This window comes from Schistocerca americana, chromosome 1, assembly GCF_021461395.2.
Source record: "Schistocerca americana isolate TAMUIC-IGC-003095 chromosome 1, iqSchAmer2.1, whole genome shotgun sequence".
Classification (NCBI taxonomy): domain Eukaryota; kingdom Metazoa; phylum Arthropoda; class Insecta; order Orthoptera; family Acrididae; genus Schistocerca; species Schistocerca americana.
The window spans coordinates 985,499,138-985,515,714 of record NC_060119.1 but is presented as its reverse complement, the minus strand read 5'-3'; the positions used below and the strand labels follow the sequence as shown (position 1 = coordinate 985,515,714).

The 16,577-nt window shown below is 44.5% G+C and overlaps 1 protein-coding gene across 1 annotated transcript in view; it reads left to right on the top strand.

Moving 5' to 3' along the window:
- LOC124595787 (transcription factor collier) overlaps nt 1-16,577 on the top strand; it is a 480,633-nt gene that overhangs the window by 437,289 nt on the left and 26,767 nt on the right. Inside the window, exons 10-12 of the mRNA XM_047134679.1 lie at nt 4,716-4,842; nt 11,612-11,700; nt 15,756-15,948. Of these exons, the coding sequence (XP_046990635.1) occupies nt 4,716-4,842; nt 11,612-11,700; nt 15,756-15,948 (409 nt within the window). The remainder of the gene's footprint in view (nt 1-4,715; nt 4,843-11,611; nt 11,701-15,755; nt 15,949-16,577) is intronic.

Genomic DNA, 16,577 nt, shown 5'->3' with positions numbered 1-16,577 from the left:
TTGGGGTGGCATTACGTGGGGCTGACGTACGCCGCTGATGGTCATGGAAGGCGCCGTAACGGCTGTACGATACGTGAATGTCATCCTCCGGCCAATAGTGCAACCATATCGGCAGCATACTGGCGAGGCATTCGTCTTCATGGACGACAATTCGCGTCCCCATCATGCACATCTTGTGAATGACTTCCTTCAGGATAACGACATCGCTCGACTAGATTGGCCAACATGTTCTCCTGACATGAACCCTGTCGAACATGTCTGGGATAGGTTGAAAAGGGCTGTTTATGGACGACGTGATCTGTGCCGAATCGCCGCTGAGGAGTGAGACAATCTGGACCAACAGTGCCTTGATGAACTTGTGGATAGTATGCCACGACAAATACAGGCATGCATCAATGCCAGAGGACGTGCTACTGGGTGTTAGAGGTAGCGGCGTGTAGAGCAGTCTGGACCACCACCTCTCAAGGTCTCGCTGTATGGTGGTACAACATGCAATTTGTGGTTTTCATGAGCAATAAAAAGGGAGTAAATGATGTTTATGTTGATCTCTATTCCAATTTTCTGTATAGGTTCCGGAACTCTCGGAACCGAGGTGATGCAAAACTTTTTTGTGTGTGTACGTACATACATACATACATACTTTGACGAGGGAGAAAGCAGGATTCCACAATAAATACGGTAGACACCCGCTTTGTGCAAAACAATATCATCCTTAAAGGAACCTAAAAGGACCATAATCTTAGACGGAGGTCAGGAATCACATTTCACGTTATATTTCCGCAAGATACGACCAATCTTGCCTGTGTAAGGCATCACTCACCCGGTGCACGATTGGTCGACAGCACAACACGCGCCTTTTCTGTGTTCCACTATATCCATACTGACCAACGGTGACCTCAAGATGGGTTAACTCAGGTGACAAAATGGCAAACTCTCAGCTTTTGAAATGACAAGGGCCCTGTGAGCCAAGGTACGAAGTCCCCCTTCACGTTGTGCCGAATGGTGACAACTATCAGCCTGTAGATACAAGTCAGTGTGAATAGCCTTCCTACAAAAACAACACGTCAAAAAGCACTATCAACGTTACTCCTAACCCATACATCGAGGAAGGCGAGGCAGCTATTGTCTTCCACCTCCACCGTGAAACAAATATTCGGGTGGATTGAATCCAGGTGTTCTAAAAAGTGATTCAGATGCACACTGCCAAGAAGCCAAGCAACATGTCCGAAAGAACCGACACAACCCATATACCATAAATGTAAGCCAGACGGCGTTACGATATTTCATTGCGGATGCCCGACAGAATCCGAACCCTTTCGGGAATACAGTTAAGGCTGCGAGCAAATGGATCAACGGATAGGGAGCGCTACTCTGTAGCGTGCGGAACGTAGAGATTTGGATCGCACACAGGGCGTGCTCGGATGGCCGAGGCTGTAAAAGCGACCGCTTGGTTCACATGGCTCTAAACGCTGTGGGACTTAACATCTGAGGTCACCAGTCCCCTAGACTTAGAACTACTTAAACCTAACTAACCTAAGGACATCACACACATCCATGCCCGAGGCAGGATTCGAACCTGCGACCGTAGCAGCAGCGCGGTTCCGGACTGAAGCGCCTAAACCGCTCGGCCACAGCGGCCGGCCGCGACCGCTTGCATAAAGCGGGAAATCCAGGTTCGCCCACCGATGCGGCACAAATTTTGATCTGTCGCGGTTGGGTTCGCTCAGTGCCCCACTGCAGCTAAAAGTCGGAGATCTCGTTCGTCATCATGAAAAGTATCGTCTAAATATCTGGAAAAAAAAAAAAGAACCAGACGGATTACATAGCTGCCGACTCCAAGGCATGTTTCTCGAAGTCTTCCATAAACGAATTTGCAGTAACAGGTGACAACGAAATTCCCATCACAGCTCCGTCTGTCCACCCATAGAGCTGGTTATTAAATAAAAAGTAATTGGAAGTCAAGATATGTCGAATTAAGATTTTTTTTAAAATTCAATACCAAACCTAACCTTAGTTAACAGCAAACGAATCACTCAGAGAAACACGAGTGAAGGGAGTGACCACAACAAAACTTACCAGAACATCAGAGTCATTCAAAGGCATTCCCTGTAATCGACGTAACAAATCCGCAGAGTTCGTAGTGTGATACTCATACCGACCAACTAGTGATGCCAACAATGTAGCAAGATGTTTTTCTACACGATATGTGGGAGCAACAATGTTACTATTGGACGAAGAGTAACCCCTTCTTTGTGCATATTCGGATGCCGATAGGGGGGAGCAGCACACTAAGGATTAAGACTCTTGATGGGCTCCTGCGACAAGGAGCTTTTCTTCGGGAGGCTATTTCTCTTCTTTAAAACTTTTTGTGGGGCCAGCACCGAGCCTGCGATATGCTGAATCAGATAAGAAACACTGCATGTTTTTAATGTAAAACAGCTTGTCATAACAAGCTTTGCATTGCCCATGTCCGCGGATAAAATAACAATAACCAGATCAACTCTACCGTAAGTGAAGGTAAAGCAGCGTCCCAGCTGTCGTTATATTACTCCTGGGTATACTCGAAAAATTCATAAAATCAACTACTGACAAATGCTTTGGCGTTTTGCAAAATTTAAGAATTTCCCTAGTACAGATAAAGCTGTCTAGTGGAAACCTATCTCCATGAGATTCATCACAGAACGTCGAGACATAGAATTAGTCTCGCAGCCGCGGAAACGTCCAACCTTCGCCAAATGCCGGGCAGTCAGACCACGACCAAGAAGTACCGTTCAGCCAATCCCAAGAAACAGGCCAACGTTTTTGAAGAAATTATTAAATGATGTCGAAATAATATTCCTTGAAAACAATTCGACGAGTTTAGTGGATCCTTTCACGAACAAGAGCTATGCCAGTGCGTTGCTTTTTCCCTTGTACAGCGTTCACTTGCTGCAGTTTTGCCTTGAAAATGACAGGATGGTCAGCTGTCGAAAAATTGGCGGTTGTCGATGACGTCACCCGGCCCCATTTCCGTAAGTTATTTGAACATTGTATATGCCGGGAGAAACTCAGGTCTCACAAAATGTGTGCAATTTGATACCCAGACACATCCAGCTGTTAATTTACAGTAAAATTTCAAAGCCAGGTGTAATTACTTCAGCTGATTTAATCCAGCAGGGCTCTGAGGTTGTTGAAGACGCTAACGAAATTTGAATACCGCTGTATGCGACCAAAGCTTTAGAGATACAGATCGGGTACTTGTGGATGCATATATTCCATCTGCGCTTTTTTGCCTTCTTTTTCTTGTGCCTTTGTCCCTCGTTGGCGCTGGGTAGAACGGATTTGGCATGATTAGTTTATAGGGTGACCAACCCGTTACCCCCGGGACGGAATATGTCCATCTCAACTGCCTGCGTGCAGTGCCATTCACGTAAAAGTGAGGTAAAGTTTTCTAAATGTTAGCGAATCGTGGAACTGTTCTGGGGCTTTGGCAGCAGCCCTGCATTCGACTATTGGAACGCGGGAAACCACCTGAAAACCAAATCCAAGCTGGTCGGCGCACCGACCCTGGTCGTTAATCCGCTGGCGGAAATGGCGCTTTAACACTCAGAACTATCCAGGCGGGTGGATGCAGATATCACATACACGTGCAGGCCTCTATTCATAGCCGAAACGTCCACATAGTTACCCTTCCTGCGTGCGTAATACTGGACCGCATTTAACGCTGAAAAGTTTAAAAATGTGTTTGGTAGTGTTTATTACACTATAGCGCAGGTTTCTCGGCATTCAGTGACATTTTGCAATGCACACAGGAATTTCAAGCGGTCCTTTATCTGCTATGCGCTACCACCGTAGAAGTCCACACTGCGTTTCAAAGTTTCCTTTTATGGGAGAGATTACTGAACTAGTTGGAAACTGAGGCCAGTGCGTTGTTTTATCCCTTGCACAGCATTTACTTGATGCAGTCTTGCCCTGAAAATGAAAATCTCTTTAAACGTGTCTTTCAGATCAAGCAATCTACCAATGAGTAATCGTTCGCTCCCTTCCTTTTGTCAGTCATTGTGGTGTAAATGTTTAACTTTTTCACTATTTTTATTAACATTTAAAAGTATGGGACTATGGTTTTTGGATACGGAACAGCAGGTCCCTAAGAGATAAAATCAGATATCTCATTTTTGTAGATCTGACAAAAAAGAAGTGCGGATTAATAATGCATTGAATATGAGGATTTTTCTGCTGTTGCCGCAGTCATTTGAATTGCGTGCTACCCTGAGTTTCCTCCGTTGAGAGTGACATAAACATCACGTATCTCTTGTCCCCGCCGCGCCAGTTCCCTTGGAGAGTATTGTAAATCTCCAGGAGGCACATTATTCAAACGACCGGAACAACGAAAATTCCGCACTTTCTATCTTTTTTTCCACGTATTTTCTTGTCAGATCTGCGAAAGAAGCTATATCACTATATTGTGTCCCATACAGATCTCCTAATCATTCGCATGATTTTTTCCGTAGCTCAAGCAGATAGGCTTATTGGAACCAAACAAACTTTATCTGACATAGTTTCATTTTACATTAAAAGTATCGTAGTTCTTGCAGAGCTCAGAGTAAACGCTGTGAAAAGTTATGTGTTATAATAAATCCTTGAATTTAGCCAGTCTTTAGATGTGACTTTTATTGAAGCGTCCAGGAAAATGCGGAGACAGACGATGTGGAGCTCTGTGGGTTTCCGTGTTGCAGCTGATAACGTCGCACGCGATCCGCGTGCAGACGCCCCCGCGACACATACCGGGCGTCGTCGAGGTGACGCTGTCCTACAAGTCCAAGCAGTTCTGCAAGGGCGCGCCGGGACGCTTCGTCTACGTCTGTAAGTACCGCAGCCAGGTCGCGAAAAACTAGTTGCTTCTGTTTCTTGGTTTATTGGCATATGGATGAAGGTGATAAGCCTCGTTAGTGCTGTTCTGAACGAATACATATCGCATTTGAAAATAATGATGGGCACTCTAGATTATTCGCAGGTGTTGGTCGAGAAACAGTTAGTGCTGAGTCCCAGGACAATCAGACGGAGTATAATTGCTCAGATATGTATGTGACCGCCACTCATTCTCACGATACTCATCAATGTGTTGACAAAAAATCGTGAAAATTGATGAGAAGATCCCCAACAGTTCGAGACTTGAATGACATAAAAAGTACGTTTTAGCTGAGCGAATTAGCTGCGCTAATAGCTGTAGCCACTATCATCATTCATTCAACGAACTAGGTTTTCGAATAAATAGAAACTATTATTTTGTAACTCCTGAAAAAATACCAGTTACTAGCAACCCAGAAAATTTAGTGAAATCGGATCGAATTCCCTACTACGCCATACGCACTAGTCAGTTGGCGACGGTAGATTTCGCGTGAATGACATCCTCCAAAAGAATCTGTATGTTAACATACATTAGGCGTAAAGCGCCCCGCATATCGCCCAGATACTATCTGTACCGATGATGTTAGCTCAGCGTATTCTACCGGCTTCTGGGTCATTTGTGAGTTCGGATATTCTTTCCACCGGATCGGAGAGTTCTTGGCCTTGTCCATAATTAAGACAGGACGATCGCTCTATTTGTAAGCACGTTAGTCAAATTATGACAACGCCGTCCTTACGTGAGGCTGGCCTCCCTCACGCCGCCTGTGACGATACAAAACGTTCCCCCGTCACTCTCCCACATCTATGCCTTTAACATATAGACCTCAATTACGTCCGACTCGCACTACCGGCGATACGACTGGCGACAGCACGGGTGGTGTATCGAGTCATGCAGCGTGGATGACCAAACAACGTCGTGGAACGTCTGTTGGAAGTGTGACGGACTATTCACCATGTTACGCCGGATGCCGCCGTCAAAGCGATATCATTTACTACGGTTAACGGCCAGCAGGTGAACATACCGAGGCTACACGCGATCCATGTGGCGAATCCACCACTGTGCACGGGCTGCGAAGTCCGAGACAACGATGAACGTCGTCTTAGCGGCGGCGCATCAGCGGCATTGCTGCACTTGGTGAAGCAAATGTTGGCATACTCTTTCCGTGTGGCACCAAATCATGTTGAGCCTAAGATACCGGGTGAGACATTTTACCCGTGAAGGAAAACAAGTGCTGAGACGTGGCTTCGCGGCTGTTTCCAGACGGCCCTAAGGACTTGTGGAACTACTTGCAGGGCGACATTGCGAGATACAAACTGTAGATAATTTTTCTCCAACTATTTATGGAGTGCGCTTATTGACCCACCTCGCAGATGGATCATCATCGGCAGGAGAAGCTAGAATTAAAATACTATGACAGAACAATACACGGATGAATTTGGTATATAACTTAGTCTGTACGAGAAGTCATACCTGGATAATTAAGCTGTGGGAGAGTTTCCTCATGACCCTTCTCACTGTGCTGCGGTATGTGCCTCCGTTTTATTTTTCTTCTTTACTGAGGAAGGACCCTTGGCTGTTTTGTTTCTAATCCAGCGTACAATGCAACACCGGTTACCAGTGGTATGGATTCCATCATTCGATTTTATTTCATGGCTTCCTTACATCCACACTCACACACACACACACACGTCACGCTCTTTTTTTTCTTTGCTTCCATTACAGTTATATACACACATCAAAACAAGTTTTGCATCACCTCGGTTCCGAGAGTTCCGGAACCTGTACTGAAAATTGGAATAGAGATGAACATACACATAATTTCAGACCTTTCTGTTGCTCATGAAAACCACACATTGCATGTTGCACCATCATACAGCGAGAACATATGAGGTGGTGTTCCAGATTGCTGCACACACCAGTACCTCTAATACCCAGTAGCGCGTCCTCTTGCATTGATGCATGCCTGTTTTCGTCGTGGCATACTATCCACAAGTTCATCAAGGCACTGTTGGTCCAGATTGTCCCTCTCCTCAACGGCGATTCGGCATAGATCCCTTAGAGTGGATGGTGTGTCACGTCTATAAACAGCTCTTTTCAATCCATCCCAGGCATGCTCGATAGCCGGCCGGTGTGGCCGTGCGGTTCTAGGCGCTGCAGTGCGGAACCGCGGGACTGCTAGCTACTGTCGCAGGTTCGAATCCTGCCTCGGGCATGGATGCGTGTGATGTCCTTAGGTTAGTTAGGTTTAAGTAGTTCTAAGTTCTAGGGGACTGATGACCTAAGATGTTAAGTCCCATAGTGCTCAGAGCCATTTGAACCATTTGAACCATGTTCGATAGGGATCATGTCTGGAGAACATGCTGGCCACTCTAGTCGAGAGATGTCGTTATCCTGAAGGAAGTCATTCACACGATGTGAAAGATGGAAGTGCGAATTGCCATCCATGAAGACTAATGTCTCGCCGATATGGTTGCACTATCGGTTGGAGGATGGCATTCACGTATCGTACAGCCGTTACGGTGCCTTCCATGACCACCAGCAGCATACGTCGGCCCACATAATGCCACCTCAAAACAGCAGGGAACCTCCACCTTGCTGCACTCGCTGGACAGTGTGTCTAAGGCGTTCAGCCTGACCGGGTTGCCTCCAGACATGTCTCCGACTATTGTCTGGTTGAAAGCATATGCGACACTCATCGGTGAAGAGAACGTGATGCCTATCCTGAGCAGTCCGTTCGGCATGATGTTGGGCCCATCTGTAGTGCGCTGCATGGTGTCGTGGTTGCAAAGATGGACCTCGCCATGGACGTCGGAAGTGAAGTTGCGCATCATACAGCCTATTGCGCACAGTTTGAGTCGTAACACGACGTCCTGTGGCTGCACGAAAAGCATTATTCAACATGGTGGCGTTGATGTCAGGGTTTATCCACGCCATAATCCATAGGTAGCGGTCATCCACTGCAATAGTAGCCGTTGGGCGGCCAGAGCGAGGCACGTCATCGACAGTTCCTGTCTCTCTGTATCTCCTCCATGTCCGGACAACATCGATTTGGTTCACTCCGAGACGCTTGGACACTTCTCTCGTTGTGAGTCCTTCCTGGCACAAAGTTACAATGCGGACGCGATCGAACCGCGTTATTGATCGTCTAGGCATGGTTGAACTACAGACAACACGAGCCGTGTACCTCCTTCCTGGTGGAATGACAGGAATTGATCGGCTGTCGGACGCCCTTCGTCTAATAGGCGTTGCTCATTAATGATTGTTTACATCTTTGGGCGGGTTTAGAGACATTTATGAACAGTCAAAGAGATTGTGTCTCTGATACACTATCCACAGTCAAGATCAATCTTCAGGAGTTCTGGGAATCAGGGTGATGCAAAACTTTTTTTGATGTGTATATTATGTTCTATCAGTCCCCTCCGTACACTTAGCCCCCCACTCAATCTGATGCAACAAATAAACTACTCGGTTTCATTCTATTCTGATACAAAAAAGACGAAATTCCAAAAGAAACATCATATTTTTAATTTGACGCAGAAGAGATAATTTTTATTTTATGTTTGGAAAATGAAGTAAAATAGTGATTAAGGGCGACCACTCGTGATAAGGAGGAAATCCGAATCGAGTCTTTCCGTGCATGCTGCTACGAGAATCATAGGATTAAGTATACAGAAATTTAATGTTGTTCGATGTGGCACGCTATTGTCGTCTGACAAAGAGTAGTCATACCTATTCACATCATTGTGACCACCTTCAAAGATGTGAAAATATTGTGAACTGCAAAGAAACATCAAACAGAAACCTTTAATTTAAGAGCTTTGTCACAATACCAATCACACAATTGTCACAACTGTCCAACTCGGACTGGTCGTCAGTGGGAAAGCAAATATCCTACATCAGGGCTTCCCAACCTTTTCAGCTGGCGGACCCCTTCTTCAGTCGAAAATCCATGGCGGACCCCTAGTCAGTCAAGAGCACAGTAACTAAAATTTCAGAGCGAAACCCATGGGAACTGAAAGGTTCTTAATGCAGGTGCCATATTCCCAATGACCCCCCCCCCCCCCCCCCGCCGAAGTATCAATAGTTTAGAAGTAATAAACTGGTCAAAAATCGACTTATGAAACAGTTAGTGCACTGACAATGCAAGTTTAACATTTAATGATGCCTGGGGCCGCATACGTGCCCGCGAACGCTGTGATTGGTCGACAAAGCTCGCTCCGCGCATCTGTAAAAGGTTTCAGCGCATCTAGTGCCCTGAGCCAGCGCACAAACGACCGCCGTATTGTTACGAAACAGTCGATCAGAGAAGCCGCATTCTCCGGCACTAAACTGTGTACACGTTCTCACTTAGGAACCGCAAAGGCTGCTTGGGGATACGACCTGACGTAAAAGTACACATGTTTTTCACACGAAAAAAACAATAGTGATGAATTTGATTTTCACATTTTTATTCAATAATTTTACTCATTATTTTACACGATTTGGTGAAAGGTGGCCGCGGACCCCCTAGAAAGAGCCGGCGGACCCCCAAGGGGTCCGCGGACCACAGGTTGGTAAGTCCTGTCCTACATGAGTAAACGAGGAAGAAGATATGGACCAGTGTGTCATTCTTGTTTCCTTTCGTCAGATGCAGCCTGTGAGGTCTCAGACCTTAGAAGAGATAGACTTACACTCTTCTGGAAAGCAAACTGTCGAATTTCTGAAGGAAAAAAGCTAAAAATATTTTGCCTCTGCAGATATTTAGATTGTGCAGCTGTCACGTGAGGAGTAAGTTGTATTCCAGCGAACATAGAAAGATATGAAATAAACACTTCCTTTAGTAACGTAAGATAGTTTGATGTGAGATATGCTTTCAGGTACAGGGAATAAAGTGATGAGTACAAAAGCAAAGAAGGCACTGAGACATATCCTCACTGCAAGTGTTCATATAAAGATGACCAATAATAATGAGACGCCCAGGAAGTGGAAGCGAAAATACGTACTTAACATTATTGATTTCCTACTCTCCCCCGATGGGCTCCTTCCCTCTTGGTCTGGCGTTCCTCCCACCACACCTTCTAGATTCACACATAAGGTCATACTGTCTGATATGTTGTATTAGCTGTGTGATTTCTGCCTTGTGATTGACAGTTGAAGCAGGAAGCTTCCTATTTGCAAATCGTCAAATTTCATGGTCTGAGTGCCGGTTTTTTATTTTCACCATGTGAAGCCTGAAAATTTTTCCAGAACTCGTAAGTAAAAAAATGAAATTTTCCTATCGTAGTACTGGAAGGTATCCCCGAGCGTACAAACCAAATCAAAGCAGCAAGACATGGACACCTCGTGGCAACGCGAGGTACGAGCAACAGAATAATGCTCCACTCCGACAGTTGCTGCCACCTGTTGGCGCAGAGCGCAACTAACCGCGGCTTCTGCGTTTACTCAGCAAATACTGTCCGCGTTTGCCTTCAAAATGGATTCAATAAAACAACTTTGTATGTCATGTAAACAGGATTTCCTTTGTCCCTCAGGCTAACGTTCGCCACGAGTATTAGTCTGCACTTAATTACGACCTAGTGGTCTGCAATGAAAATTACAATCTGTTAAACTACCGGTAAAGCAATCTGGCTGCGTTGTTAGCAAGTAACTAGGTAAATCTGCTGATTTCGCATATAATTAAGCGGCACCAATGAGGTGTAATGTGCGATACTGTCTGCTACAAATGATGTCTAACAGCAATAATGGGACAACGAAATAATTTGTCTGTAAGCCTTTCGAGGCAGACGCCTTGGATTTAGCTGCGTGTAGTTCATTTTAGCACGCTATTTTGACGTATTTACATGCAGCAAGAAAGCTTAGTTCTATATCGAATCCCAGAGCCCCCTTCACACTATCTGAGTCTTCGTTAACTACAGATGTAGCATAGAACTAAAGCACTTTTTCTTCACTCACTCTTACCATCTCTGTGAAAATAAGAAACAACAAACAGCTAATACATGGTAAAGTAGCAAGCACCCTGTGCTGTATACACCAAGATGCATTACTAACAGGCAACAACTGCTACATAACTAATAGTCCAAATTACAGTGAACCAATATTCATCGAACATTCAGATGTTTTTTCTAGAGAAGTGTTTATACGTCGTTGTTACGTAAAGGCATCCTGAAAACTAGAAACTGTATTAAATATTTCGCGTCCCAGTAAGGTATGCACGTATGGCGTTCTTTGGCAAAGGGAAACATTTTCATGTAAATCTTTGTCAAGATTTACTTAACTAAAGCTCGTTCTTCAGTGAGTAGCTACAGAGGTACAACGAGCGGCCAACGATATCCACTACACATTATTGCGTGAATGGAAACTGCCTGACGAAGAAGTGTAATTCTGAACCTGGAACGATATTTTTAGTACAAATCAAATACTACATTTATTTAATGGCTGACTCCTGCGTTGTTTTATTTTATTTATTTTATAAAAATTTTGTTTTGAAACTTAGAAACGTTGTTGATCCTTTTCACAGACTCTTTTTATGTAAATCTCCATTCTCTGTAAACTTCAGCCGAAAAGTGTGTAGAGAGTCTTCTTCAACTAAAAATTTATTCCTGTAACGTCCCGGAATAAACCAAGAAGTAACTCTCACGTCTCGTACGCTTTTCTGTGGCGCGACAGCAAAAAGTTTGTGTTACATGTTTACGTAAGTTTCGAGAGTATGCGTAAGGTATTGACATGTGATGTTTACTGTTGCAGCGCTAAACGAGCCAACCATCGACTATGGCTTCCAACGCCTTCAGAAACTCATCCCCAGGCACCCAGGAGACCCGGAGAAGCTGCCAAAGGTTCGTCCATATAGTTCCTGTTTTGCACCGACAGTAGACGCAGAAATGTGAATTGAGAAACGATATGCTTCGATCCACATCTCTGGCTTTTTGTAGCTGCAGCTGAGTATTGTAGGCACCTACGCATCGTTCCATTATGTTGGAACCCCCTCTTTTGTTTTAAGTCAAACTGCTAGAAGCTATGCCAACGGCCTTGCTGCAGTGGTAACACCAGTCCCCGTCGTATCACCGAAGTTAAGTGATATCGGGCTTGGATAGCACTTGGCTGCATAACAGTTCGGATCCGTCGATAGTTATTGGCAAGAGGGGTGCACTCAGCCCTTCTGAGGGCAATTGAGGAGCTACTCGATTGAGAAGCAACAGCTACAACCACCAAAGCTGACAACATGCCCCTCCAAATCCGCATCCAGCGACGCATATCGGCTGAGGGTGACGCGGCAGTCGGTCGGTACGTTGACCTTCCGAGGTCTGTTCGAGCAGAGTTTAGTTTTATTGGAAGCTGTGTTCCTCTCAGACGTTTACAGACGCCCCCTGTAGCTAAAGCTGTCCCACCTGTACGATCGTTATCATCTATTAGCAATTATTACGCCCGAATTAAGGCTGCTTGTTTCAATCTAAGAGTATACGGTACTCGTTTCTATAAACGAGTATACTTAATGGACCATTTGGATATTGTATTTTGGTTCGTATTTTTCAGCTTCTCATTGGAATACTGAACAGTTGCAGAAGAATATTCTCAGGATTTGATACCAAGAGTCACATTCCACCAATACAGATCCCTCCTACGTGTTCATACCACGACTTCAACAACCGTGGCACAAATGAGAAAAGCGCCGGCAGAAGAGCTTAATTAAAAATCAAACCCCCAACCGAAGACGCGCTGACGCGTGTGTATTTTGCGGCGTCACTCTTGCTGGGCTACTGCTGTAATTGCGGCTAGCTACCCGAGCAGGTGGTAGCGCTACTCATTGGGAGACCACCTTTTGTGCGCATGCGTGATTTACTCGTCACATTTCAGCGGCGGCAGGGGCTTTTGTGTCCGTCCTCCGAAATACGATGTCAGCGTTGCGATAACAATTATCTGTCCCGCTTATCGACATCGTTTAAAGTGGCTTCTGTAATCGATTGCACGGTGGGCAGTTTGTTTGGTTATGTTTAGTGGGATCATCAATATAAACAGCCGTGCCTGATAAGGAGGGCGCTACGTCAGCGTCGTCGATGGCTGGATTTTCGACGCTGCCAGCGTGCGCTACTGAGCGTCATATATTCAATACCGTGAAAACGAACCATAACACGGAGATGCATTGCTTTTTTTTTTTCTTTTTACAAGGGTCTTCTTTTGATACGGCACGAGCGTAGGAGAGCCGCTGCGGACGAAGTCGAGCTGTTAGCAAAGGCATTCGCATCGGTCGTCTGCTGCCATATCCCATTAATGCCAGGTCGCCAGATTTCGCCTCACTGTCGTAATGGATACTTTCGTCGTATGTCCACATTAATTTCTGCTGTTATTTCGCGCAGTGTTGCTTGTCTAGCACTGACGACTGTAAACAAACGCTGCAGCTCTCGATCGTTAAGTGAAGGCCGTCGGCCACTGCCTTGTCCGCGGTGAGAGGTAATGCCTTAAATTTGATATTCTCGGTACACTCTCGAGACTGTGGATCTCGACTTCCGAAATGGAATTTCCCATGCTTCTAGCTCAATTTTTATTTTTCGACACAATCACTAATGAAAGCTGTGCTTTCTCTTCTGGGTCTGTGGCGCTGGATGACGATTGTGACGATGAGGATCATGACCACACATAGTCTGTTGCAAAAATCTCTGTAAATGATTTGCTATACAGTCACCAGGTATATAGACAGGAGACTGAGCTGGAGGCCTTTCTCTAAGGCACGTGTAGTAAACTGAATAGCTCATCAGTATGAATCCCATACCTGCCAGACACGGTTTCCCTAAACTCCACAAAGATAGCATCCCAGTCCGTCGTGTGCTGTCTTTATTCTCATCTCCACGTTACAGATTAGCCAGAGAGTTAAATGACCTGATCAAGATCAAAACCAAGCTTAATCCTATTCATTATATTTTTAATTTATTTGGCTTGGTAAACAAGTTAAAAGACATTCAAATCCCTTGTAGTATCAGACTTGTTTCTTTTGAAGTCAACAGCTTATTCACTAATACACCTGTTCAGGAGTGCGTAAACATTCTCACACACTTACCAGATAAATCAGGAATTTACCGAGTTGTCACAGATTGCATAAGGTTAGCTACACAGACTTGTCTGACATAAAATTATTTCCATTTCAATGGCAGGATATCCAAACAGCTGGATGGTCTATCTGTTAATCCACTCTCAGTCCACTTCTTGCTGAAATCTTCGTGGAAAATTTTGAAAAAAAGTTTTTGGCAAATAATTCGCTCTTCCAAGATTGGATACTGCTTTAGGTGTGTTGATGATGTGCTTATGGACAAGTACTACCAGAAAACTTCAAAAATTCCTCGAGCAGTTACATTCTAAACATAACAGCATAAAATTCACGATGGAGTTTGGGGGCAACTGCATAAATTATACAGACCTAACCACAGACATCAGCGATTATATTCATCCTTTCAAGATTTGTATGAAGCCTACCACCACACATATTGTACCGCCTGGCAATTCTCGACACTCAGTGACCTGTAAACATGCTGCCTTTCATTCAGTGACATATCACCTAATATCCATCCCCATGAGTGAAGACAACTTTCTAATGAAATTAAATGGAATGAAACAAGTACCATCAAACGATGGCCACCCTCCTACGTTGGTGGCCGCCATTATGCAGGAAAAGCAGAAACAACAGGTGTGATCTCTTCTTTACCCTGCTCTGGACTCACCACCTCAAGAACGCAATAAATGTTGCACAGTTCCATATTTAGGAAAAATGTCACTGGATGTAGCTAGAAAACTTCAATCCGGAAACTTAAATACATCATTTTATATGCACAACACTGTTGGACACCTTTTGCCCAATGATGAAGACAACACTTGAGCTAGAAAAAAAGAGGGATATATATATATATATATATATATATATATATATATATAATTACTTGTAATTGTGGCACATTCTGTATAGGCCAGTCTGGAAGGGCAATATGCACCCACGTGAAAGAGAAGTTGAAAACAGAGAAGGAGACTCTGCCTTTGCAGACCACCTGGTACAAGGCGCAGCGTGAAATATTACATCACATACATAAAGGAAGGAGAATGAACTTTATTGAAATAATGGAAATTAATAAACATACACCCATCTGCCCAACCTAGCTACTGAGTAACCAGCCACATTTCCCTCACTCGCCACTTCTAACTGCAGATACTACTACTCATAATCCCATCAAGATCATGCTGTAAATTACCCCTCTTAGTCACATGTCCCATTTTTCCTTTATTTCAGTTACTACAATTCTTTTGTTGTGTTAAAAAAATTACTTTTGTAATCCTAGCTCTTCACTTACCTGCTTTATCTCACTAATACACTGTATCTGTTAGTAATTTACGACCTATTAAAGACAAGTTTATTTTGTTCAGTCACACCCCTGGAACATGTCACCAAAGTTTAGGGTTAAATTTATTTTCTACTATGAACAGTTGTTGTAATTTGTATATAGTTGATTGTTTAATGTGTTACATATCTTATTTAATTAACTTTGCATGCATTTATACTGAAATAAAAATATTTCTAAATCTATGGTTAACATTTTCATATCTTGAAATGGGGAAACTGTGTAGATGTGCTAGTTTAAAATCTTTTATGCAACAAAATTCACCCTATATTTATCTTTGTACCAGATGATGGCATAACAGCCGAAAAGCAGTGTCGTGTCTGTTTTCAATCATAATGAATATCTGTAGTTATGATGAAGTTGATTACATCGCATCACCACTACTGTACTTCGTGTAAGATTCACATGTAGTCAGAGACGCTGCGCGCTTTGACTTGTAGTGCCTCCTGCACACTGGGCACTCAGTTCGCGGAGTGGAGAGAGGATGGTGAGGGTGTGCGGTGTGCCCGCAGGAGATAATCCTGAAGCGCGCGGCCGACCTGGCGGAGGCGCTGTACAGCATGCCGCGCAACAACCAGCTGGGGCTGTCTGCGCCGCGGTCGCCGCCCGCCGCCGCCAACGGCATGCCCTCCGGCTTCAACACCTACACCGGCCAGCTCGCCGTCAGCGTCCAGGACGCGCCCTCCGCCGCCCAGTGGACGGAAGGTGCGTACGCACGTACGTTCACCTCACCACACTACATACTTCTCATAGCTGTTGCTAACATTAAGGAATTGTACTGGCATGTCCTACAAACAAATATCAACACACAGACAGACGTGTTCACCTGGAGGAAATAGGGTCGAGTGAGGTAGCGCGGCGGTAAGGGACTGGACCCGCAGTAGCAACGACGCCCTTTCAAATCTCCAGCCATCCAGATTTAGGATTCCTTAAGCAGTTTAAGGCGAAAACCTTCTTCTGAAAAATGCACAATTTCCTTCGCCAGACACTGCCCTTTCTTCTAATGATATCGCCATTAATGAGATATTGAACCTTATTCTTCCTTCCCTCTGGGGCAAATAAATTCAAATAACTGTTGGTCTAATCTGATGCACCTAAAAATGCATCAGGAGGACGCAATGTGACTACGTAAACTTCTCCTATGTATTAACAGATAATATTCTAGGCGGGTCTGAAGTCTGATAGTACAGTCGCTTTGCACGATATTTCAGTGATCCGTCAATGGTTCAAATGGCTCCGAGCACTATGGGACTTATCATCTGTGGTCATCAGTCCCCCAGAACTTAGAACTACTTAAACCTAACTAACCTAAGGACATCACACACATTCATGCC